This window comes from Oryx dammah, unplaced genomic scaffold (genome assembly GCF_014754425.2).
Source record: "Oryx dammah isolate SB20612 unplaced genomic scaffold, SCBI_Odam_1.1 HiC_scaffold_2, whole genome shotgun sequence".
NCBI lineage: Eukaryota > Metazoa > Chordata > Mammalia > Artiodactyla > Bovidae > Oryx > Oryx dammah.
The window spans coordinates 146,161,867-146,186,962 of NW_024070186.1; the positions used below are offsets into that span (position 1 = coordinate 146,161,867).

The 25,096-nt window shown below is 40.7% G+C and overlaps 1 protein-coding gene across 6 annotated transcripts in view; it reads right to left on the reverse strand.

Moving 5' to 3' along the window:
• LOC120853653 (amyloid beta precursor protein) overlaps positions 1 to 25,096 on the reverse strand; it is a 305,317-nt gene that overhangs the window by 93,050 nt on the left and 187,171 nt on the right. For all 6 annotated transcript variants that reach the window (XM_040227629.1, XM_040227643.1, XM_040227615.1 and 3 more), the window contains 3 exons: positions 13,355 to 13,488; positions 3,641 to 3,715; positions 2,087 to 2,245 (listed from right to left, as the gene is read on the reverse strand). In XM_040227629.1, the coding sequence (XP_040083563.1) occupies positions 2,087 to 2,245; positions 3,641 to 3,715; positions 13,355 to 13,488 (368 nt within the window). The remainder of the gene's footprint in view (positions 1 to 2,086; positions 2,246 to 3,640; positions 3,716 to 13,354; positions 13,489 to 25,096) is intronic.

Genomic DNA, 25,096 nt, shown 5'->3' on the forward strand with positions numbered 1-25,096 from the left:
AGGAAAAGTTTCAGGTATCCAAAAATACCCAGCACTCTCAAGGTGAACATCACAATATCTGACAACTGATAAAAAAATTCCAAAGGTTCAAAAATTAAATAAAGATGTGGAAGACGTGAAACGAACAAACAAAAATCTAGATTCATATTCTACATGTGGAAACTATAATGTAGGATATGAAAAACAGCCAAATGGGATTAAGGGAAAATTGAAATATACTAGGTTACATCATAATCAAATTGCTCTAAGCTAGTGATAAAGGAAAATATGCTAAAAGCAGCCAGATTAAAAAAAAAAAGATGTATTATTTAAAGAGAAGTAAAGAAAAGGATGATATCAGTATTTTTGTTGCAAACAATGCAACTAAGAAGACAATGGAGCATCATCATTAAGGCAGCTGAAGAAAAACTTCAACCCAGAATTCTATTCTAGTAAAAAATATCTTTTTAGACAAAGGTAAACTAAAGATATTTTCAGACATACCTGAGCAAAGACTAAAATAATAAAGAGTTATAGTTAAAAGCCACCAGAGGATACAACACAGAATCATTAAATATATTACATTAATCCAAAAGGTAGCCAAAAAGGAAAAAGGAATAAGGAACAAGATGGGACTAAAAACAAACAGCCCGATGATAGATTTAGGCATAGTCATAATAGTAACTTCATTTAAATGGTCTTCTTAGTTAAAGGGGAAGTCCCAAGTACATGCTGCCCACAAGAAATGCTCTTCAAATATAAACAAATAGGCTAAACAAAAGCACAAGGATGGAAAAATGATACAATATGATACATTAATCAAAAGAAAGCTAGAGTAGCTTAATATCAGACACAGTAATTTTAGAGCAAAACATGTGACTATGGATAAAGGAGGTCATTTCACAATGATCGTGGTAGAGGGTAGTAGAGAGAATGTAACAACACTGAATATTTATGCACCTAAAAACAGAGCTTCTGGGGACTTCCACGGTGGTGCAGTGGCTAAGACTCCACACTCCCAATGTAGGGGGCTGGGTTTGATCCCTGGTTAGGGAGCTAGATCCCACAGGCTGCCACTAAGAGTTTGTATGCTGCAACTAAAGATCTTGCAAGCCTCAACGAAGATCCAGGATGCCTCGTGCCCCAATGAAGACCTGGTGCCGCCAAATAAACAAACAAATGAAAAGTCCAGAGCCTCAAAATACATAGAGCAAAACCTGAGGGCATCACATCAGAAAGAGATCAATCCACGATCACAGTTGGGAATTTCAAAATCCCTAACTCGGTAATGGACAGAACAGACAGACATAATGTACACAGACTCAAGCTCAGAATGTTCCTTACATCCAATGTAAGCTCTCCTTGAAGCCTCCTTGAGGAGGTCTAGGCATGCATGGCCTGGTAAGCCTTTGGCATTTATCCCTGAACACAAATAAGTTCCTTTGCTGTGGACGTCATGACCAAATAAGGCTCTTACCCCTAGAGAATGTGGCTGCTGCTACCAGCAGGAAATGTGAGTTCCTCTTATTCCACAAAGACTCCTTATGACCCAGCCAAATCTTGGATTTTGTTGAGCTCAGTTACATCACGTGACCAGGTTACATCTAAATTCCTTCCAGCTACTGTGGTTCCCTGACTTCAGCAGTTCCACGAATGATCATCATCCAAGGCTTCCCAGGTGGTAAAGGACCCTCCTGCCCATGCAGGAGATGTAAGAGATACAGGTTTGATCCTGGGGTTGGGAAGATCTCTTGGAGGAGACCATGACCACCCACTCTAGTATTCTTGCCTGAAGAATCCCATGGGCAGAGGAGCCTGGCGGATTACAGTCCATGGGGTCGAGAAGGATCGGACACAACTGAACAACTCAAATCAGGTCTTGCATTGTGAGTCCCTGGGAAGCCTGTGCGACTCCTCCATGGAAAGGTGTGTCTACTGTGCAGAGATGGCCCTGGGACACTTTAACCTTCAAGATAAAACAGGCTGAGGTTGAACCTGTGATTAAGGGTGCTTTTGGCATTTCTCCTAATGTCTTTCTAATGGCCTTCTGTCCCCATGTCCCCACGCCTGCTGTCTGCTGTGCCCGGAGAGGTGAAGGGATGCCTACCCGAGGGGGCACAGCCTGCAGGGCGGTGATGTAATTCTCCAGGGCCAGGCGGCGGCGGTCGTTGAGCATGGCTTCCACCCTGGCCATGTGCGTCTCCACCAGCTGCTGCCTCTCGTTGGCTGCTTCCTGCTCCAGAGACTCCACCTTCTCCTGGAAGTGCTGCCATCACAAACACAGGCGTGTGACAATCAGGAACTGGACAAATGGGATGGAGTAGCAATTCAAGGCTTTTTTTAAAATCCTTGAATTATACACAGTATTTTATTTACATTATTTTAAATTATTTATTTAAATTATTTAATTAACATCAGAAAGTTAATTAGCATTGCGAATGTTACATCTAGTTATAGCTAAGGAATAGGCTCCCTGTGAGCTTTCCTAATGGTTCCCTGATGGTTCCTGGTAAAGCTACCATCCTTCCTGGTAAACCAACCTTCCCTGATGGTTCAGACGGTAAAGAATTTGCCTGCAAAGCTGGAGACTCAGGTTCGATCCCTGGACTGGGAAGAAGGCCTGGAGAAGGGAATGGCTACCGACTTCAGTCTTCTTGCTGGAAGAATTCCATGGACAGAGGAGCCTGGTGGGCTACAGTCCTTGGTACCTCAAAGAGTTGGACATGACTGAGCGATTATGCATTCAACAGGCTCAGTAGTAAAAAGAACCCGCTTGCCAGTGCAGGAGATGTTGGTTCAGTCCCTGAGTTGGGAAGATCCCCTGGAGAAGGAAATGGTAACCCACTCCAGGATTCTTGTCTGCGAAATCTCATGGACAGAAGAGCCTGGCGGGCTACAGTCCACGTGGTCCCAAAAGAGTCAGACACAACTTAGTGACTAAATGGCAGCAGCATCAAAAAATCGCTGAGTTTTAACAACCCCTTCAGATGATTCTGCTACTACACTAAGTTCAAATCTTTTAAAAGCGGTATCATACTTCCTTCTATTCAAAGAGTTCAGTCATTTCAACATTTTGACTAATTCAGCACGTATTATGGGTTCTCCTCCCTTCCCTGCTTTCCATCCCCAGATCTAATTTCTCAATGTAAATTCATTATTTTATATGGTCCCTAAAAATCGATTTGACTAACCATAATGCAGGATAAATATATGTATTCTTGAAACTCTAAATTACATGCCTATTTAGAAAACTCCTCTCTTACTCAAAACTTTAAGAAAATGACCATGATAATCTCATGGTTTACTGAAGGTAATTCTAAGAGGGGTTCTTGTCAAAAATTCAATTTATCATGTAAATTGGCCATGGGGAAGAAGTAGCAGAAGACTGGCAATCTAAAAGCTATATTATTAATCAAAATTAGGCTTTAGGTAACAATATGACTTTTACAGAAATGAAATATAATAAGCTGCTTGGGAGCAAATATTAGGCAGGTTTTAAGCAACTGAATTACTAGGTACTGATTAGCAATAGTCAAATTTGGGGGAAATAACGAGCCATCAAGCACATGAGGTTCTAGCAGGCGCTGGAAAAGGTGCAGGCACTCCATCAACAAGGGCTGTGGGCACGTGCTGCTCTGGGGTGGCTACGAGACGGGTTTACCTGGATCACTGCCTTCTTATCAGCTTTAGGCAAGTTCTTTGCTTGACGTTCTGCCTCTTCCCACTCTCTCATGACCTACGGAAGGAATAAATCATTGAGAAACATCAATTTTTCTTTCAAATACACATTTCATGAGCTACATCACTGTTTTTTCTACATTTGACATTTTATTAAAAATTTGTTTTTACAGTTTTTTTTATGTGAAACATTTTTAAAGCCTTTATTGAATTTGTTACAATAGTGCTTCTGTTTTATGTTTTGGCCAGGAGGCACATGGGATCTTAGCTCCCAGGGATCAAACTCATATCTTCTGCATCAGAAGGTGAAGTCTTAACCACTGGACTTCCAGGGAAGTTCCATACACTTGACATTTTAAATATGCAAAAAATGATCACATTCCATTCCTAGCTCAATAATATCTAACCTCCCACTAAGATGTAAATAATTGTCACAGCAGTATAGTAAACATAAATGGTGTACACATTTATTGCAAGGATATGGCCCTTTGAAGGCTTCCCTGGTGGCTCAGATGGTAAAGAATCGGCCTGCACTGCGGGAGACCTGGGTTTGATCCCTGAGTTGGGAAGATCCCCTGGAGGAGGGCATGGTTACCCATTCTGGTATTCTTGCCCAGAGAATCCCCATGGACAGAGGACACTGGCGTGTGACAGCCCATGGGGTGGCAAAGAGTCGGACGTGACTGAGCAACTAAGTACATGGCTCTTTGAAACAAAGTTGGTTATTTTCTTTTCCTGAGAAATAGCCAAAAGTCATTTTATTTGACGTGCACAAATGCCAACGATCCATAAAACACGTAGATTTTCTGAACAAGGTTTTCCAACATTATATTCAGCACACTGGTTTTAGTCTTTTGTGAAGGTAAGTTATAAAATCTCAATTCTATATTTTTCAAACAGTACAAAGGGGAACAAAACCATAAATAACATTTTATGCAAGTGTACACAAGCAGTGAACACAGTGCCAAAAAGAAGTACATAATGGAGGCAGGAAAAGAAGACTTCTATTGTCACAAATCCTAAGATCCCTCCCACCAAAGAACTGAGGATGATTAGAACCTTCTGCTTGCCAAGTCATCTCATAAACAGCAGAAGATGCTCTAGATTCCTCCACACGTTCCAGGACAGCACACATTACCATGTTCTGAATGTAGCAGAAAGCACTCTTGGTAAGTAACACTACTATAGTAACCAGGCTAATCTGTCTTGTAGGAAAATAAGACTTCCTCCTCTCATCCGTAATGTTTACTTGGGATTTCTCTAAGAGAAGTTCACCCACTGGTTTGAATGCTGAGGAAAAGTCTGCAGCTGTGGATGCTGTTGAAAGAAAATGATACTTGATTCTTACCACCTACAGCTTCCTTTTCCTTTTCAAGAGTACCACTCACTATCAAGTAGAGTTTTTAAAGTGTAGCTCATACTTGAGCAAGGTAAGGTAAAGAAAAGAAAGATCCAGTAAGCAAAATAATGGTCTGTTGACAGCTGTGTACTTGCAGACTTGGTGGATACACAAAGCAGAGACGGTGATTTCTGTACTATAAGAGCCTGTTATTTACAGGTACTTATTCCTAAGGAACTGCCCTTTTTTTCTGACATCTTTCAAGATAACAACAACAACAAAAAAGCTTGGCATAAATAACTATGGATAGAGAAGTTCTATGAGAATATTCATCATCAAGTCAGTTTTAAATTAGACAGTTTATTGTTTATTAGCTTTGATTCATTGTAGAAACTACAGGACAGGCTTCATGTTGCTTTCAGGAAATTATGAGGAAAAAAGGATGGAATGAATTTTCTATTACAAGTGCAAGTGAAAGTCGCTCAGTTGTGTCTGACTCTTGGCAACCCCATGGACTATACAGTCCATGGAATTCTCCAGGCCAGAACACTGGGGTGGGTAGCTGTTCCCTTCTCCAAGGGGTCTTCGCAACACAGGGACAGAACCCAGGTCTCCTGCATTGCAGGCAGATTCTTTACCATCTGAGCCACCAGGGAAGCCCCTATTACAAGAGAAGAGCATATAAAAAATAATCTAGCACGTTCAGAGAATAATTGAGAAACGCCAGACTGCTACGAACAAGAACAGAATACTGAAGGAATGAAACACATTCCCCCAGATACTTTGGTGGCTCCAAGAAGTTAATGAAGGGCACTTATGAGATGAGGCGACTGAAGGCTACTTCTGCTTTATAGATGAGATAAGCCTTGCAATAAAAATACTTCAATTTCCTGCCTTGAGAATGTTCATGGTGGCTGTATTCTACCATGAGTTCCTCAGGTAAGGAATCTCAAAATTAGTTTGAGAGAGAAGTCAAATGCTTTATTGGGATGTGAAGAACTGATTTCCCGTATTACACTGAATTTTTACCATCTCCCTTTCAATATTCAGAACTTTCAGCTTTGAGCAGGGGAATCCATGGAATAACTAAGGAGACTTACTTAGCTAAAAAAAGCCTCTTGATGAAAGTGAAAGAGGAGAGTGAAAAAGCTGGCTTGAAGCTCAACATTCAGAAAACTAAGATCATGGCATCTGGTCCCATCACTTCATGGGAAATAGATGGTGAAACAGTGGAAACAGTGTCAGACTTTATTTTGGGGGGCTCCAAAATCACTGCAGATGGTGACTGCAGCCATGAAATTAAAAGACGTTTACTTCTTAGAAGGAAAGTTATGACCAACCTAGATAGCATATTCAAAAGCAGAGACATTACTTTGCCAACAAAGGTCCATCTAGTCAAGGCTATGGTTTTTCCAGTGGTCATGTATGGATGTGAGAGTTGGACTGTGAAGAAAGCTGAGTGCCAAAGAATTGATGCGTTTGAACTGTGGTGTTGGAGAAGACTCTTGAGAGTCCTTTGGACTGCAAGAAGATCCAACCAGTCCATTCTGAAGGAGATCAGTCCTGGGTGTTCATTGGAAGGACTAATGCTAAAGCTGAAACTCCAATACTTTGTCCACCTCATGTGAAGAGTTGACTCATTGGAAAAGACTCTGATGCTGGGAGGGATTGAAGGCAGGAGGAGAAGGCGACAACAGAGGGTGAGATGGCTGGGTGGCATCACTGACTTGATGGACATGAGTTTGAGTGAACTCTGGGAGTTGGTGATGGACAGGGAGGCCTGGCATGCTGTGATTCATGGGGTTGCAAAGAGTTGGACGTGACTGAACTGGACTGAACTTAGCTAATAAATTGAAAATAAGCATTCCTATAGAAATAAAACAAATTTTTGACTCTTAGAGCAAGTGAAGGATAACTACACCTTTGTGAATAAAACAACGTGCCTGCACCATCACACCAGGCCTACTTACTGAAAGATAAACACACAGTGGGCGCAGTATCTCCTTCTGAACAAATGGTTTCCACTGAGGTTCGCTGATAATGCATCAGATCACTCTTGACCTGCTAAATACCAGCTCCAGGACTGAGAGCTTTACACAATCTCTTTTATTTAATTGATTCCTCACACCAGCCTGTGAGATTAGGCATGGACATCCCCATTTTTCTGAACCAGGTTAAGTTACCTGCTCAAAGTTAGGCAGGAAAATAAAGGAGAAGGACAGATGTACACCAAGATCTCTGTGGCTCTGAAGACCATGTTATTGTCCCCTGTAGCCCAATCAGCCATGATATAATGGCAAATCCAACAGGTGAGCTACGTTTATTTATATTTGGTGACAGGAGAAAAGGCTGTTCCTAAGATACTGATGCTTATCTTAAAAATAACAAATGTCAAGAAAGGTCAACTTCCATTTTGAAGAACTTTATTTGAAGGATATATTCAAACCATTAAATAATACATAATAAATGACTGTTTGGATTCTTGTATTTGCTAGATACTATTCATAACACGTGTGTGTGTTAGTCACTCAGTTGTGTCTGACTCTTTTGTGACCCCACGGTCTGCAGCCCAGCAGACCATGTCCATGGGATTCTCCAGGCAAAAACACTGGAGTGCTTGCCATTCCCTTCTCCATTCACAACAGAGAACAACAAAAGTCTCTAAGTTCAGTTATCGCACGCCCCAACAACAAAAACACTCCAAATACCCAAACCCTTCGAATTCTCTGTATTTCTAAGACCAATAACAAAAACTATAATAAAAATCATTTTAAAACATGATATTTTTAAATTAAAAATTCTCCGGATCTAGACTTCACAGTGGCCCCCTATAGTCTTATAAAGCAATTTTCCACTGCATGCACAAAAGTCTCAGTATCATTTGGATTTATGGATCTTCAAAGACTTGGCTGCTTCATGCAGAGAAAATGACAACTAATACAGAGAGATTTAGGAGGCAGGCAAGTTCAAAGTCAAACAGCGCCCAGAATTCAGTACCATAAATTATGATGATAAATGTTGATCTCATGCATCTCATGCTCCCATGGTCACTGGAATGTAATAACCAACATTCTCTGCTCCAGGATAACATTCTTTAAATTATCTCAGATATGGGTAATGACTAGAAGACAATCAAAGTCCATCAAAACATAATATGAACTAAGTCATGGCTTCAACAGGTGTGCTAAACTAAAATGAAGTTACTCTTCTGGGGAGATCTACAGTATCTGAAAAAGAGTATTTGATGTCAGTTTAATTCATGGAATCAAAATGACCATTAAACACTGGGAAGAATTCAGAATCTGTCTTTTCTTTAAAAAAATAGTGACTAGGTGGGTTCACGATAGAAGTGTAAGGTTAGGAAGGCACCTAACCTTCTATACACATGTATAGGGATTGAACAATTATAATCCAGCTGGAGGAATAAAACTGGTGAGCAAAATATTTAATTAAATGCAAAGAGGAATGACTTTGTCCCACTCTGAGGACTACGTGAGTGTGGGCAATGACCAGGAAGTGTCCATGTGAAGAAGAGTTGGTTCCTTTCCAGAGCTCCACGCTGAGACCAAAGAGAAGTCCACGATGAGCTGAACATGTGTTGAGCAGAGTGGTTTAAGGCTGCCTATACGGGGATGTTGGCAGTTGAGGTAGGAGAGGAAGTAAGGAAGGCTGGAGTTGGGGTGCAGGGGGTTGGGGTGCCTGGGCAGGCACTGGAAATGCCAAGCCGAGCATTCAGTGTTTATTTTGTTAGCATTCTTTTGGGGGGCCCCACTGTCTCATAAGTGGATTCTGAGGGCAATAAGAAGGTCCTAAAAGCTTCACAAAGAAGCAATGAGACCAGACTAAAGTTTCAAAGATGTCTTTTCTATGGCAACAAGTGTGGTGGGTGATACTCATCCTTCTTAATCGTAATTCTATATCGTTTATATCTTTCCTAAAGAAAAATCCTATTTTTCAGAAGAACTGGCTTTCAGGTGAAACCTCACTACTCCACTCTAGCCAGCTTTCTACTTTTTTGTTTTTACTTTTATTTATTTATTTTTTGGCTGAGCTGCACAGCATGTGGGATCTTGGTTCCTTGACCAGGATCAAACCTGTGCCCTCCACAGTGGAAGTTCAGAGTCTTAACCATTAAAGCACCATGGAAATCCCTAGCTACCTTTCTAGTTCAATTTGTTTTTATGTTTTCATCATAGGCAACAACTACATCTGCACATTACACTCTAGAGCCCAAGTATTGTAATTATGGGGCTTTTCCTTTAATGTTATTATTCCTAAGTAGTTCCAAATACTCTGGTGACTCATTAAAAAAAAAAAAAAAGTCTTTCCAGATACATTAGAAGTTCTATGGTTAAATACGGGTTTTATTTTTATTTAGGTAGGTGAAGCCAACAGATCAGAAGACCACCGCCACTGAAAAAACTTTAAGTCACAGTTCCCAGGAGGAGGTGACACGTCATGCCACGTGGCAGAGGGGCAGGGGGTTGAGGGTGACACAGGAAAGCACCAGGGTGGTCAGGAGGCAAAGGCAGTGAAGGAAAGCTGCGGTAGGAACTTTCACTATGGCTTTTGTGGGAAGAAATGTGCAAGGCAGGGTAAGTAGGCTTAACGGGCAGAAAATTGGCTAGTGTGAATACTCTGGATGGGCCCTGGGGTATGGTGGCTCTCCCGCATTGTCTGATACTTAGCCTTGGGGTGGGAAGGGCAGGTCATAGTGGACTGAAGTGTAAGAGACTGTAAAGAGGGTAGCTGAGGGGTACGGGTTTTGGATTGGTGGCTGTGTATATGAAAGGAGCCTTTGCAGGCCAGTCATCTGCTAACCCTAGGAATTGGCCAGCCCTGGGAGGGACAGTCTCCCTGGGATTAGGAAGGCCTCAGATGTCAAATCACCAGAAAATTAAAAAGCTATGATCAATGTCCTCTACTAAAGACAGATTATGATCTTACAAAATTTATGCCAGGTTCATGAATCTTGTTCAGTGTTTATCAAGAGAACTTTGAAGTATATGTGCTAAACATGACAAAAATCAGTCACATCTTCTGATATTTACATACAATATTAACACCAAAAAAGTGTGGTTGACTTTAACCTGAGATCTTTCTTCATTCACTCATGTATGTTTCTTAAATATAACTTTTCCTATTATTTCTTCATATAGACTATAAGTTGGAAAGGTGATTGGAAGTAAGTGATGCACACATATTTGTTTAACGACTGAAGAATCTAGAAAGGGCTAAAATCCTCAGTATTATCTGCCTCTAATTGCTCAGAAAGTTAAGAATCTGCCTGCAATGCAGAAGACCTGAGTTCAATCTCTGGGTTGAGAAGATCCCCTGGAGAATTCCATGGACAGAGGAGCCCCGAGGGCTACAGTCCATGGATTGCAACCAACACTTTCACTTTCAATGCAATATCCAGCACCTCGTAACAGGCATCCCTTAAATTGTAGTTGGTATTACTACATACAAATTCTAGAGGAGGAAATGGCAACCCACTCCAGTATTCTTGCCTGGAGAATCCCATGGACAGAGCAACCTGGCAGGCTATAGCCTATGGCGTCACAAGAGTCAGACGTGACTTAGCAACTAGACCACCACCACATATGAATTAGCTGTTTTAGATATGAATTTTTAATTGGTTTTGTTTTAGAAACAATGTGATTTTTAAAAAGAAACTTTTTTTTTTTAAATGGCAATCTTCCAGTATTCTTGACTGGGAAATCCCATGGACAGAGGAGCCTGGCAGGCTACAGTCCACTGGGTTGCAAAAGGGTTGGATGCAACTGAGCATACATGCCAGACATCCTGGAATGTGAAGTCAAGTGGGCCTTAGGAAGCATCACTACGAGCAAAGCTAGTGGAGGTGGTGGAATTCCAGATGAGCTATTTCAAATCCTGAAAGATGATGCTGTGAAAGTGCTGCACTCAATATGCCAGCAAATTTGGAAAACTCAGCAGTGGCCACAGGACTGGAAAAGGTCAGTTTTCATTCCAATTCCAAAGAAAGGCAATGCCAAAGAATGCTTAAACTACCGCACAATTGTACTCATCTCACACGCTAGCAAAATAATGCTCAAAAATTCTCCAAGCCAGGTTTCAACAGTACGTGAAGAACCGTGAACATCCAGATGTTCAAGCTGGGTTTAGAAAAGGCAGAGGAACGAACCAGAGATCAAATTGCCAACATCCGCTGGATCACTGAAAAAAGCAAGAGAGTTCCAGAAAGACACCTATTTCTGCTTTATTGACTATGCCAAAGCTTTTAATGTGTGGATCAAAACAAACTGTGGAAAATTCTGAAAGAGATGGGAATACCAGACCACCTTATCTGCCTCCTGAGGAATCTGTATGCAAGCCAAGAAGCAACAGTTAGAAATGGACATGGAACAACAGACTCTTCCAGACTGGGAGAGGAGTACATCAAGGCTATATATTATCACCCTGCTTATTTATATGCAGGGTACATCATGCAAAATGCCAGGCTGGATGAAGCACAAGCTGGAATCAAGATTGCTGGGAGAAATATCAATAATGTCAGATATGCAGATGACTCTTGATGAAAATGAAAGAAGAGAGGGAAAATGTTGATTTAAAAATCAACATTTAAAAAAAACTAAGATTATGACATCCGGCCCCATTAGTTCATGGCAAATAGATGGGGAAATAATGGAAACAGTGAGAGGCTTTATTTTGGGGGCTCAAAATCATATTTTTGGGGCTTCCTTCATAGCTCAGTCAGTGAAAATCTGCCTGCAATGCAGGAGACCCGGGTTCGATTCCTGAATCAGGAAGATCCCCTGGAGAAGGAAATGGCAACCCACTCCAGTATTCTTCCCTGGAGAATCCCAAGGTCAGAGGAGCCTGGCAGGTTACATTCCATGGGGTCGCAACAGTCAGACACAACTTGGCGACTAAACCGCCACCAAAATGACTGCAGATGGTGACTGCAGCCAAGAAATTAAAAGACGCTTGCTCCTTGGAAGACATCTATGACCAACCTAGACAGCATATTAAAAAGCAAAGACATTACTTTGCCAACAAAGTCAAACTATGGTTTTTCCAGTAGTCATGTCTGGATGTAAGAGTTGTACTACAAAGAAAGCTGAGTGCTGAAGAATTGATGCTTTTGAACTGTGGTGTTGGAGAAGACTCTTGAGAGTCCCTTGGACTGCAAGGAGATCCAACCAGTCCATTCTAAAGGAAATCAGTCCTGAATATTCATTGGAAGGACTGATACTGAAGCTGAAGCTCCAACACTTTGGCCAGCTGATAGGAAGAACTGACTCATTAAAAAAGACTCTGATACTGGGAAAGATTGAAGGCAGGAGGAGAAGGGGATGACAGAGGATGAGATGGTTGGATGGCATCACTGACTCAATGGATATGAGTTCAAGCAAGCTCCAGGAGTTGGTGATGGACGGGGAAGCCTGGCGTGCTGCAGTCCATGGGGTTGCAAAGAGTTGGACACGACTGAACGACTGAACTGAACTGAACTGAGCACACATGCACGATTTAAAAAAACCAGGGTTTGCAGCCCACTGTAGTGAAAAAAGCATTGTACTAGGAGCAAGAAACGCTTGGGTTCCAAATGCCTCTCTGAGAAGCCAAACTCTTGAACCTTTATTGCATTATCTATTGTTTATAGGACTAGATGACTAATGGGACTAGATCATCATGATTTACTTCGGTTTTAAGCCCCTATAGTCTTATGAATTAACTCTGTAAGGAATGTTAGGCTCAAAGTTTATTTCATACAAAAATATTCATCTTTGCTATAGAACATTTTAAGGGATTTAAATTTAAGACATCATGGTTACAGGACCATGCTAAACACAGAATGACAATACCATCAAGAAAGGTGTACACACAACTTAATTTGTGCCAACAAAATTTTACTATAGTGCTATACCAAGATCTTTCCTAGGTGGCAAGTTCAAGGAGAATGCAAAAAACCCCAAATCGGTGCCCTTATAGCAAACATTTAAAATTAAAATAGTATGTCTTTAAGATCTGGATCAAATTAAAGGCCCTTATCCCAGGGGGCTTCCCTGGTGGCTTAGTGGTAAAGAATCTACCTGTCAATGCATGAGACAAGGGTTTGATCTCTGGGTCAGGAAGTTCACTTGGAGAAGGAAATGGCAACCCAGTATTCTTGCCTGGGAAATCCCATGGACAAAAGGAGGCTGGTGGGCTACAATCCATGGGGTTGCAAAGAGTTGGACATGATTCAGCAACGGAGCAACGACCACCACTGACCCCTGGGCATTCATTAGTCACAGGGCCCCTGGGGAGACAGAGGCAGAGGCAAATCCAGATTTCCCAGTGTGGTAGGGCTAAAGGATGGAGAGCCACACGTACCTGGGACATCCTCTCGCGGTGCTTGGCCTCCAGCCTCTCCTTGGCTTTCTGGAAATGGGCATGCTCGTTCTCATCTCCAGGCGTCTCAAGATACTTGTCAACGGCGTCAGGGGTACTGGCTGCTGTTGTAGGAACTATAACACAGAAGGAAAGAAGGTTTAAGGAGAGTGACAGAACATCCAGTCATTTCAAAAGAAAACCTTATTTTCTGATTATTCCAGAACAAAGAATTTAGTAAAGAAGCACGAACAAGATGTTAATGCTGTTTAAGAGAACATGAGACATTTTGCAGCACAGTACAGGTGTTTTTCACCCCTTTTAAGAATAGGATGAAGGAAGATCTTGAAAATGGTCCTTTTTTGTGATTATAATAACTTTAAAATTCCCTGCAAAACAAGCATGCATAGAGCAAAAACAGTTGGTGTTTAACACAGATATGGTGCATCAGATCCCTATGTCTTGAGACAGTAATGTTTGTAGTCCTGAAAGTAAACAGTGGTATAAATATCACACCTGAAGATTTCCGAAAAGGGCCAGGAAATCTCAAAATCAGCATACTGCAGAATAACTGCAGCTCAGAATGAAGAAAATCCTACACTAGATTTTAGATATCTGGCCAGAAAGTATCTGAAACATTACTGAAAAATTCATAAGTGTCAATACATTCATTTTTGAAATCACAAAAGGAGCTTTCTGTCTCCACAATTTGGCAATAGTCAACCAATTCATTATACCAGTTGTTTTAAGGAAACTGATTTCTATTTTGAATTCCACTAACACTGCTGAGGGATATTCCTGAATTGCAACACATACTGCTATATTATGTGGAAAAATAAATACCCATAAAATTGAAGAGTGTATGCACTATAAAGCAAAAATGTCTGAAATTCATGAGCCGAGTAAATTATAATGCCTATACCAGCAGTTTTACAAAAGATCAGTAATGACTAGTGAGAATTCAGAGCACTTAAGAGCTTATTAAAAAACCCAACATGAAAAGAAAATATTTTGATTTAAAGAAGAAAGCATGTTCAACCCGAAAAATGAATTTAGGTGTTTTCACTATGTTCTCAAGCCAAATCAATCTAAGTGTTTTATTCAAAAGATTAGTCATCCATCACCAATCTAAGTATTCTTCTTTGCTAACCTTACCTGATTACTTGACTATTTATTATATTTGAGATCTAATATTCCAAAAAGAACTTTAATGAGAAGAATTAACTGCTAGCTCATTTGGAAGCTAAACAGTAGGATAAGTGTCTTTTACACATGTTTAGAAGATTGAAGGCAAAAGGAGAAGTGGGGGCAGAAGATGAGATGGTTGGTTGGCATCACCGACTCAATGGACATGAGTTTGTGCAAACGCAGGGAGATAGTGGAGGACAGGGAAGCCTGGAGTGCTGCAATTCATGGGGTTTCAAAGAGTCAGACAGAAGTCCATGACTGAACAACAAGGGGAAAAAAAACATCTGGAATGTTCCCATCTAAAGCTCTAAAACAAGAAAGCTTTCTTGTTATGTAATTAAATAATGAATCTACTCTTAAAGAGAGAACTATTCATTCTTATTTCTTCCCTTCTACTTCAATCACTGTGTAATAATTCTTTTCTAAAAAAATAAAAGCAGTTTAGTTGTCAATCCAGATGTTTTTCTGAAGTGGAAGGAAGGAGGCAGGGCATATTACTGGAATTTTTTTCCCCAAAATACCAGGGGATTTTTGAGTCGACTGGTCTGAAACTGGCAGAGGGTATACGTATTGAAAGACATCGGCCCCCATCTTCTGTGTAATAGACAAGGGAGTATGTATTCAGCCGCAAAAAGGAAGAAAGGAGGAAAAGAACACCAACTGTGTAATCGGGCACACCATGGTTTCAATCACAGCTTGATTCAGTCTTTCTTAGATGAGCTGTGACCCAGGGCAAGTAACTTAAGCACTCTATGTTCCAGTTTATTCATCTATCCAGTGGTGACAACATGCCAACGTATTAGGAGTGCTGGGAAAATGAGATGCTGCCCCATGTGTCTGTTACTGCACAGAAAGGGTGGTACACAGGGCGCTTCATTCACACTAGCACCCTGCCCTTCTCCTTTGCTCACTGTTCTATCCTAATTCAAATCTTAGCACTTATCTTAACCACAGGAAGAAACAGCTACTTTTATTTCACATCTACTGAAAATGAATTACACATAGGACCATGAAGTACCATGGAGAGGAAAAAAAAATATGTACTTTTCTAAAAAATCTTCAGTATGACTTGCATAAAAGGCTGAAATTACTAAAAATGTATCCTAATCTTTAAGACTGAGAAATAATTTTCAATTAAGTTTTTTTTTGTTAAAAAACAAAGGTACATGTTTTTCTGCATCAACTTAAGCAAATCAATATGCATATATTGATATGCGTGTCATGTCCCCACTTGACATGGAAGTAGCATTTAGCATTTTTCCCAAGGTTTTAATCATTTTCTCATCTTTGCTGACAGCAAATGAGAACAAGTTAAAGTTCTTTTGGCATAGTAAAATCTGGCAGAATGCTATAATTAGGCTAACTGTATTTCACATTTTGGATAAATGAAAATGTATAAAGGTTTAGGGTCGTATTCACAGATCAAGACAGCCAACAGTTGTAAGTTGCTGTAAACCACAGCATGGCACCCTGTTTGGAAAACTGAAATTGTAAAAGTTATAAGTAGGAGGTAACTTATGGTTTTCTCCAACTCTTATAATTTGCAGATCTACTGTTTTACAGAAAGAGAGAAACACTACAATCTGAGTCCACTGTAATCTTATTAGCCTAAGTTGAAATGTAGCTTTGCAATATTAAGAATTAAAGAATAAAGAAATCAGCAAGCAAGTTATATTAACAGGATGAAAAATATTTAAAGTGTTAAAACAAATTTTGGGAAAAAGGAAATAAATACAAATCTTTTATTACAAATGTATTTCATTTAATTGAGGAATCTTTCTCAGCAAATCCTTGTTGCTGGCCCCTGATGCTTCCTTTGGTTGAGGACTTTAAGAGAAGCTGTCTTTCTTTCCTTTTCTTTTTAATTTTTTGGCCATGCTGTGGCATGTGGGATCTTAGTTCCCCAATCAGGAACTGAACCTGTGATCCCTGAAGTGGAAGCTCTGAGTCCTAACCAGGGGACCACCAGAGAATTCCTTCTTTTAATTTTTAATTCAAACTTCCTAGTCATTCATACTTGCCCTCTATCTCAATTGGTGTTAAGTCATTGACAATTTCCTGTACTCACACCAATCAGAAATCAGATCACTATCTAGTCAAGGAGAGAAGAATGACATATCTTCATATTTTAAAATGAATATACACCCGTCAATGTATGGCAAAACCAATAGAGAATTGTAAAGTAAAAAAAAATAAAAATAAAAATAATAAGAGTGAGAATGAAAAAAAAATAAAAATAAAAAAAATAAAATGAATATAGTATACTGTTATGACTGCCCTGCAGCTGGTGAGGAGAAAGCGGAAAATGTTTCAAGTTTGTTCAGAGAGCTCAGCATCTATGTCCTTAATTTTTCTACATCCTACAGACATGGTCATACCAGGACTGGCTGTTATTTTGTGATCAAGTCCATGGTAGGCCAGAGACATGATAACAAGCATGGCAGGCAGGGGCAGGAAAGCCTGTGCCCTAATGCCCCTACCCTTTCAAGGTGCTTCCTTTGGGGGAAGGAACATCAAGGAATGTCAGGAATGTTCCAGGCCACAGGGAAACAGGAAGGTGTATATCACTGGTCACTTAAACCATTTTAGAAAATAGAAACTAACTGGAGAGTTTATTTTTGTTGCATTTTTTAAAAAACAAAAAACACAGAGCAGTTATCCTGTTCAGAGACCTCTGAGATTCCTTAAAAACTGTGATACAGGCTCAGACTTCCAGGTTGGCCAAATAATAATATCCTCCATTCATTAGTGTCTACTGTGCCAGGGACTTCACTGTGTTCTCATTTAATGGGTGGGGAGGAAAAAAACATTAGCCTGTTTCACGTTTATTGTGTAGAAAGGAAAGACCATCAACAACTTACTCACTCACATCCCCAGACACACACAAGTGAGTCTGAATTCAAGACTGGGTAAACCATGAAGAGGCTATAAAGTTAATATTTAAGCAGTAAGGGGCTAATCCATCGACATGTCTGGGGAACTGGAAAGGGTTTGGTTTGTTAATGGACAACCTATATTGGCAAAAGATATGCTTTGTTGTGATAACCGCTAGCCTGTTTTCTAACAAATAGTTTCCTGCTCTGAATACTATCTGGTAGATGACCTCCAACCAGCGTTCAGCAGCAGCATTAGGGCTATGATGAACAGAGGTCAGGAGAGAGAGCTCCTTGAGCTTGAATCTGAACGATCTTTTAGCCTGTGGTCTTTGTTCACGCTCCTTCGCGCCTCCTGCAAGCATGCCCACTCGGTCTATTTGCCCTTCTGCAGAAAATCAGACTTAACCATCTTCAGCTCTAACTTTTGACCTCCAGCTGCCAAATCATTAGCAGCCCACTCAATCATGTGCATAGGCATTTAACTTTTAAGGGACCTTCATATTGCTTTTCTTAGTCTAGTCTCATCACAGCTTCATAGAATATAATTATATTCCTTTTAGTACTAAGAATGGGTGTCTAAAGTAATACCAAATAAAAACATGCAACAGAAATGCAGTTTCGATTCATAGCATGTGACTGCCGCAATCTGAAACATCCTGCTTCCAAGAATTCAGTGGCATTCTGGGTGAGTAATGCTTTCAAGAAGGTTCATGTTGTTTTTCTTTTTTGCAACCCTGGGAGGTTAGAGGTATCTGAGAAGCTGCATAGCGGCTGGGATGTAGACTCTGCTGTCTCGCTTGTGTACCTGTTCATTTCTTTATTCCTCCATTCAACAAATCAACAAATATTACAGCCCCTAAAACCCATGGCAGAAACCAGTGAGTGAAACAAAACCGTTTTCCTGGTGGAGTTACATTCTAGTGAGAGAAGCAAACAGCACTGTACACACATCAAGACAACAGTAAATCCCATTGTTACAGTGTGATCTGTATTGTGAAGAAAAGAAACAAGAGCAGGGTTAAGGAAAAATAGGAGTGCCAGGAAGGTGGGGGGAGACTGCAGCAGTAAGTAGGTGGCCAGGCTCCGTCTAACTGACAAAGTGAGGTTCACACAAAGAGCTGAACTAGTCTTATTTCCGAGTTATCCGCTGGAGGAACAGGCAGATGAAGAAACCAGTGCAAAGGCCTTTGGAGGTGAGTGTGCCTGGCAAATCCCAAGAGGAGCAAGGTCTATGTGACCAGAAGCGAGGAAGCAAGTGAGACGGGGGAAAGGAAAAAGCGACAGACTATGAAGGGCCTTGAAGCCACGGTAAGGACTGTGAGAAGCCCATGTGGGTTGTTTGGAGGAGAGAAGACTGATGTGATGTGTTCTAAGAGGATCATTTCAGGGACTTTGCTGGTAGTTCAGTGGTTAAGATGTCACCTTGCAATGCTGTGGGTGTGGGTTCCATCCCCAGTTGGGGAGGTAAGATCCCACATGCCTTGGGGGCCAAAAAACCAAAACATAAAACAGAAACAATATTGTAAAAAAAAAAATTAATAGGGATCTTAATAAAAGGTCCACATCAAAAATAAATAAGTAATAAAAGGACTGTTTTGTCTGCTAAGGGACAAAGCAGAAGGTGACCTTTCAAGAGTATTAATAAAAGATGAAGATGAGGATGGTTTGAAAAGTTAGCAGGGAGGTGGTGAGGGGTTTTCATGGAAGGTACCCCCAATGCCAACATGCAGAGCCATGACAAAGGGCATAGGGTGGCTTCTTTTTCTCACCCCTGAATGCTGTTTCCTAAACCACAGACCACAGGTAACCTAATACTAAAGGTTAGTATTGTTTTCACATGTTGGTGAAGGTTCATTTGTTTTGATAATGATGTATCCATGCCTGTCACATTTCCACTTCACACTGTAATCTCTGTTAGTACCAGCCACAGCTCTATTTTTTGAGGGGGTGAGGATGGTGGGGGAGGTAAGTGGATTTGCTTTCAATTTATTCAATTTATTACAAACTCTGGTGCTGCCCTCGATGTTCCTGCCACAACAATCCACTACCATCATTGGTGACATGGTACCAATGAAACATTTTCATCCCTTTGTTTCCTCCTAGAAAATTTTATAAGTTAAAGGGAAGTTACTTCAATAAAGATGCCTATTGTCTTTGGATGTGGTGGCTGTTGTTCAGTTGCTAAGTCCTGTCTGACTTTGCGACCCCATGGACTGCAGCACGCCAGGCTTCCCTGTCATTGACCATCTCCGGGAGTTTGCTCAAACTCATGTCCATTGAGTCAGCAATGCCATCCAACCATCTCATCCTCTGTCGTCCCCTTCTCCTCTTGCCCTCAGTCTTGCCCTGCATCAGGGTCTTTCGCGATCAGTCGGCTCTTCCCATCAGGTAGCCAAGATGGGACGTGGCAGAGATCCCTTTCTTAGCACAGTTGGAGAACCCCTGTGCCAGGGACACAATCAAATTTAGCTGCAAATGCACCAAATGCTCATTTTAGTTCTGATTTTGTAATCACTGCATAATACTTCCTGTCATAGTCATAGTAAAGACAGCAAGAAATGGGTATCAGAGGCATTGCCCTGATAGTGAAAAATTGCCCTGATCATTTTGATATTTGCTCATTTCCTCAATGTCTAGGGGTGACACATAATTTTAAGGCTCAGGATACAAAAAGAGACACCATCTTCAAACAGCAACAACTATGACTACCTCTCTAAGCAGACACCCATGAATGGCATTTAGTCAATATATAAATGTTCAGTTCAGTTCAGTCGCTCAGTCGTGTCTGACTCATTCTAGCAAGAAAATTTGGTGGGTCTCCTTTCATCAGCAAAAAGGCAATTTATCTCTATAGCATTGACAACCCAAGATAAAAGTAAATTAAGATCTACCCAGTCACTGCCCTATCACTGAAAATCCTATTTTATATGGAGCTAGCAATGCAGTCACATGAACTGACTGTGATTTATATGATGGGTGGCAATAAGGGTAATTGATATATAGGGGATAAAAACCTGTAAAGGAAGATTTGATTAAAAAATCTCATCTCGCAACATGGCAGAGTGTATAGACTGCCATCCCAACTTAAAAAAAAAAGAAAGAAAAAAAGTCTATTCCTCCAACTGCAAAATAACGAAAACCCCTAATTCCTTCTAGGCTCAAATATTTATCAAGTCCTAGTTAGATGAGACATTTATAATGAGCAAATAAAGTCTGTGATCCTTACATGTGATACTGGACTCTCTACAAGAAAAAAAAAAAAAGAACAAAGGCACTTCCATGGATATGCCCTTGTATCACGCTTATTTTATAGTCAGTGCAATCATAGTTGGTAGATTATCAATGCATTGTGTGGACAGAAGGTAATAAAAATGTTATCTGGGCTATGTTTACTCTAGTCAAGCTTCATTTCTTTTTTATGTCTTATGGACAAGCACTGATGGGGGAATTTTGTCAAATATGTGAAATGAGATGAATGCTGATATGATTTTTATTAATAGCTATATCCTGTTTAGCACAATGCACCAAAACCTAAGAGCAAGTTCAGTCTGAATCTAAAAACCATGTGTGAAGTCACAGTAACATTCACTGGCATTCAGGATGTCATAAGCTTCAGTTACCGTATTTTTGTCCACTTGTCAGAGCTAGGCTCCATTTCATTCATGGTGGACCATAAACGGATGACCTGCCAGCCACTTGACGCTCAGTAGATGAGTTCAAAAAGTCAAGATCTTCAGTATTGTCCACTTTCATAGACTGTCGATCCCTGGGTCAGGAAGATGCACTGGAGGAGGAAATGGCAACCTCTCCAGCATTCCTGCCTGGAAAATCCCATGGACAGAGAAGCCTGGTGGGTGGGCTACAGTCCATGGGGCCGCCAAGGGTTGGACACATAGCCATGAAAGCTGATAGAATTCTTAGCCTCTATGGAGGTCTTCAGGATAAAACTAGTTTCGGTCTATGTCAGTCTTGCACAGCAATCTTTCCCTTCACTTGTGCATTTTGTTTTATTTAATTCTGACACATCCTTGAGTCTCATTATATTGATAAAACTGTCAACTTATTGAAGGCAAGTATTGGGTTAACTTTGCTGGTGTCCCTTGAAATTAAAGTTAGTAGCAACATGTCCCACGCTCAACGAGCTTATTAAATCAGGTGTTGGCCTGCTGGTCTCTTTTGCTAAATAAAGTTTTATTGGAACACAGCTGTATCTATTCATTTACCTACTGTATGAGAATGCTCTCACACTATTACTGCCAAGTTGAGTACTTAAAACAGAGACCATTTTCCTGCACAACCTAAAATATTGACTCGCTGGCCTTTTATAGAAAATATTTGCTGACTTTCTTTTTCCTGAATTTCATACAACTTTTATTATGGTAAAATGTACATAACATACTATATACTATATTCACATAACTTAGAGGTTATTTTGTATGATGATTGTGATGAACATAATGTGCATAATTCTAATTTATTTATTAAACTTTTTATTTTATATTGGACTGTGTGTGTTAGTCGCTCAGTCGTGTCTGACTCTTTGCGACTCCACGGACTGTAGCCTGCCAGGCTTCTCTGTCCATGGAATTCTCCAGGCAAGAATTCTGGAGTGGATTACCATTCCCTTCTCTAGAGGAAATTTCCAACGCAGGGATCGAACCCTGCTTTCCTGCCTTGCAGGCAGATTCTTTACCATTTGAGCTATAGGGAAGTCTTTTATATTGGGGTATAGCCAATTAACAATGTTATTATAGTTCAGGTGGACAGCAAATGGACTCCGTCAAATATATCCATGTATCCATTCTCCCCCCAACTCCCCTCCCATCTGGGCTGTCACATAACATTGAGCAGAGTTCCTCGTGCTATATAGTAGGTCCTTGTTGATTATTCATTTGAAATACAGCAGTGTGTACATGTCAGCGTCAGATTCCTTAACTATCCCTTTTCTCCGTTGCTGACTCTTACTGAGCTATCCACTTCTTCTTCTTTGGAAAGAGCTAAGGAAGACAGCACACATATAAGAGCATTTTTTATTATTCTTAGTAAATGAGATTTTTTTTTTTTTTTTTTAATGCTGGTTTGCTGAGCAAATCAATTGTTTTCAATCTTAGGGTTTTTCACTGTGATAGTCTGGTGGAAAAAAGCATTGCTTTTATCCTGACAATTTCTGGATACGAAAGACATGGCTTCTCATACTTGTCAATGGAACAGAATTTATTGGCACTGATGTGACACATAATTTAATGCACCATTGTGTCTTTTAATGCTTTTAATTGTTTTTAATAATGCTTGGCAGTTTCATAAGAAACATCAGAGTTCCATTAGTATGAGAGAATGTGCTAACAGGAACTAATATTTGCTGTTTCACAGTTAGAAGAACAATGGTGAAGAACAATGTTTCAAGTCTGGCCAAAGAAGAGAGAGCCTTGGCGTTATGACAGGGCACTACAAAGCTGGGACAGCACCTTCTATTCAAAGGCCACACAGTGGGTTATTCACTGCTTGCAAATAGCATCAAAGGCAATACCTTCAGAGTTTGGGGACAGTGGTTTGGCCTTATCTGATACGTTCCAATTCCTTTTATATTCTCCAGAAGTGTACTAGTTTATTTTGTGCTCTCTGGATCATTCTGATGTGCCTAGAAATCAATCTTTACCCCGTGCCTCCCCACCCCAAACCTGCATGAGGTTATTAACGACCTAAACCTTTGCACAGACCCTATGGCCATGAACATGATACCAAAGTGCACCTTAGATATCAAGTAATCTGGGTAGCAAGGCCACACGGCCTCTCTACAGATGGCCCTTCTCTACCATAAGCTGGGCTTCTATGAAACCAGGATGAAACAGAAGAGGTAAAGCATGCACACCTCCAACCCAGGGCTTTGCTGCTTTATTCTCTGCTTCTCTGGCAGTGCGTACACTGAAGCAGAAAGCTCAGAAGAGCAACTGTAACCTTTCCCTTGTGTGCATGTGTGTTCCCTCACTTCAGCTGTGTCTGATTCTTTGTGACCCTATAGACTGTAGCCCACCAGGCTCCTCTGTCCAAGGGATTCTCCAGGCAAGAATACTGGAGTGGGTTGCCATGCCCTCCTCCAGGGGATCTTCCCAACCCCCAGGGATCGAACCCACGTCTCCTGTGTCTCCTGCATTGCAGGCAGATTCTCTAACATCGAGCCATCTGGGAAGCCCAACTTCTCCCTTAACTTGCAAATACAGAGAGCTGGGATAGTGGACTGACTAACTGAATTTCATAAACATCTTTGAGAACTGGAGGCTTCTGACATCCTGACACTTCAGCAATGCCCTCAAGTTTATGGAAGGTTTACCTGTTTCTACCAGCCTGGTTATGTCTGAAATCAGATGAGGGCAAACTACTAGTCTAACATCAGGGGTTCTCATGGGGTGCCATTTTGTACTCCACAAGGCACTGTGGCGAGCTCTAGAGACATTATTAGTTATCACAGCTGGGCTGGTATCACTGTCATCATGGGTAGAGGCCAGGGACGCTGCTAAACATCCTTTAAGCGCAGGACGGTGCCCACAATGAATTAAATGACCCCAAATGTCAGCCGTGTTGAGGCTGAAAGACCTTGAGTTAGATGTCATTTGTGCCTCAGCCCCACTGCAGGGGAAGGGGCCAAAGATGAGTCATTGGCTAGACCCTTTGGTGCAGCTGGCTGACTAGAAATTGGCATGGTACTCTTTGAGATTAAAAGCATCTGTTTGCCTTTTGAGATGCAGTCTGATGGGAAGAACACTAGGGAAAAAAAGATCATACTCTCATGTTTGAAACATGAACTTATCAATAAATATTTATGCAGAAACTTTACTGTTCATAAACACTGCACTGGGCCAAGGTTTTTCACTGAATGTGAAACCTTGGCATCGTCCTAACCCACAAAACCCAAGTTTCATAATATTTTTAATCCCAATGGAAAGGGGATTTTTTAAAGGATTCAAACCCATAAATTTATGAGTAAAATGAAAGTTCTTAGCCTCAGGTCTCTACCCTCTCTACTTGTAGTTTATTATTTTTTAAAATATATTGCATTTTTTTCCTTTATTTTTGGGCTGCATTGGGTCTTCACTATGGTGTGCAGGCTCTTTCTAGTTTTGGTATGCAGGATTAATTGCCCCACTGCATGTGGAATCTTAGTTCCCAGACCAGGCATCAAACCCATGTGCTCTGCATTGTAAGGTGGCTGTTTAACTATTGGAGCAGCAGGGAAGTACCTCTACCTAGGGTTTAGATTCTCATCTATGATAACAAAACCAAAAAAATAATGAAGTGTCTCTTAAAATTGCAGTGTTCAAAAATGGTTTTTATGACAAAGATTTAAAATCTAGAAATGCCTAATTATAATAATAGGAAGTCTTGATAAGACAATTACTGTATTCATAATGAAGACCATCACATTTTTTTGCCACGCAAGCAATCATCTTATCAGTTTAACTGAAGGGCTTTTTCTAGCTCGTTTCACACTTATTATTTGACTAGCAGCAACTCGGACTGAGAAACCGAGATCACCCACCTTTGTGAATCGAGATGTCCTCCAATTAGCCCTAGGTTGGTGAAGCAGCCAAGAGCAAGCTTTAGCTGTTGAATCAAAAAGGGCTTGTTCACCTTTCTCAGTTTGGTTCATTTTCTCTAACTCCAGCCTGCTAACTGCATTTGACCT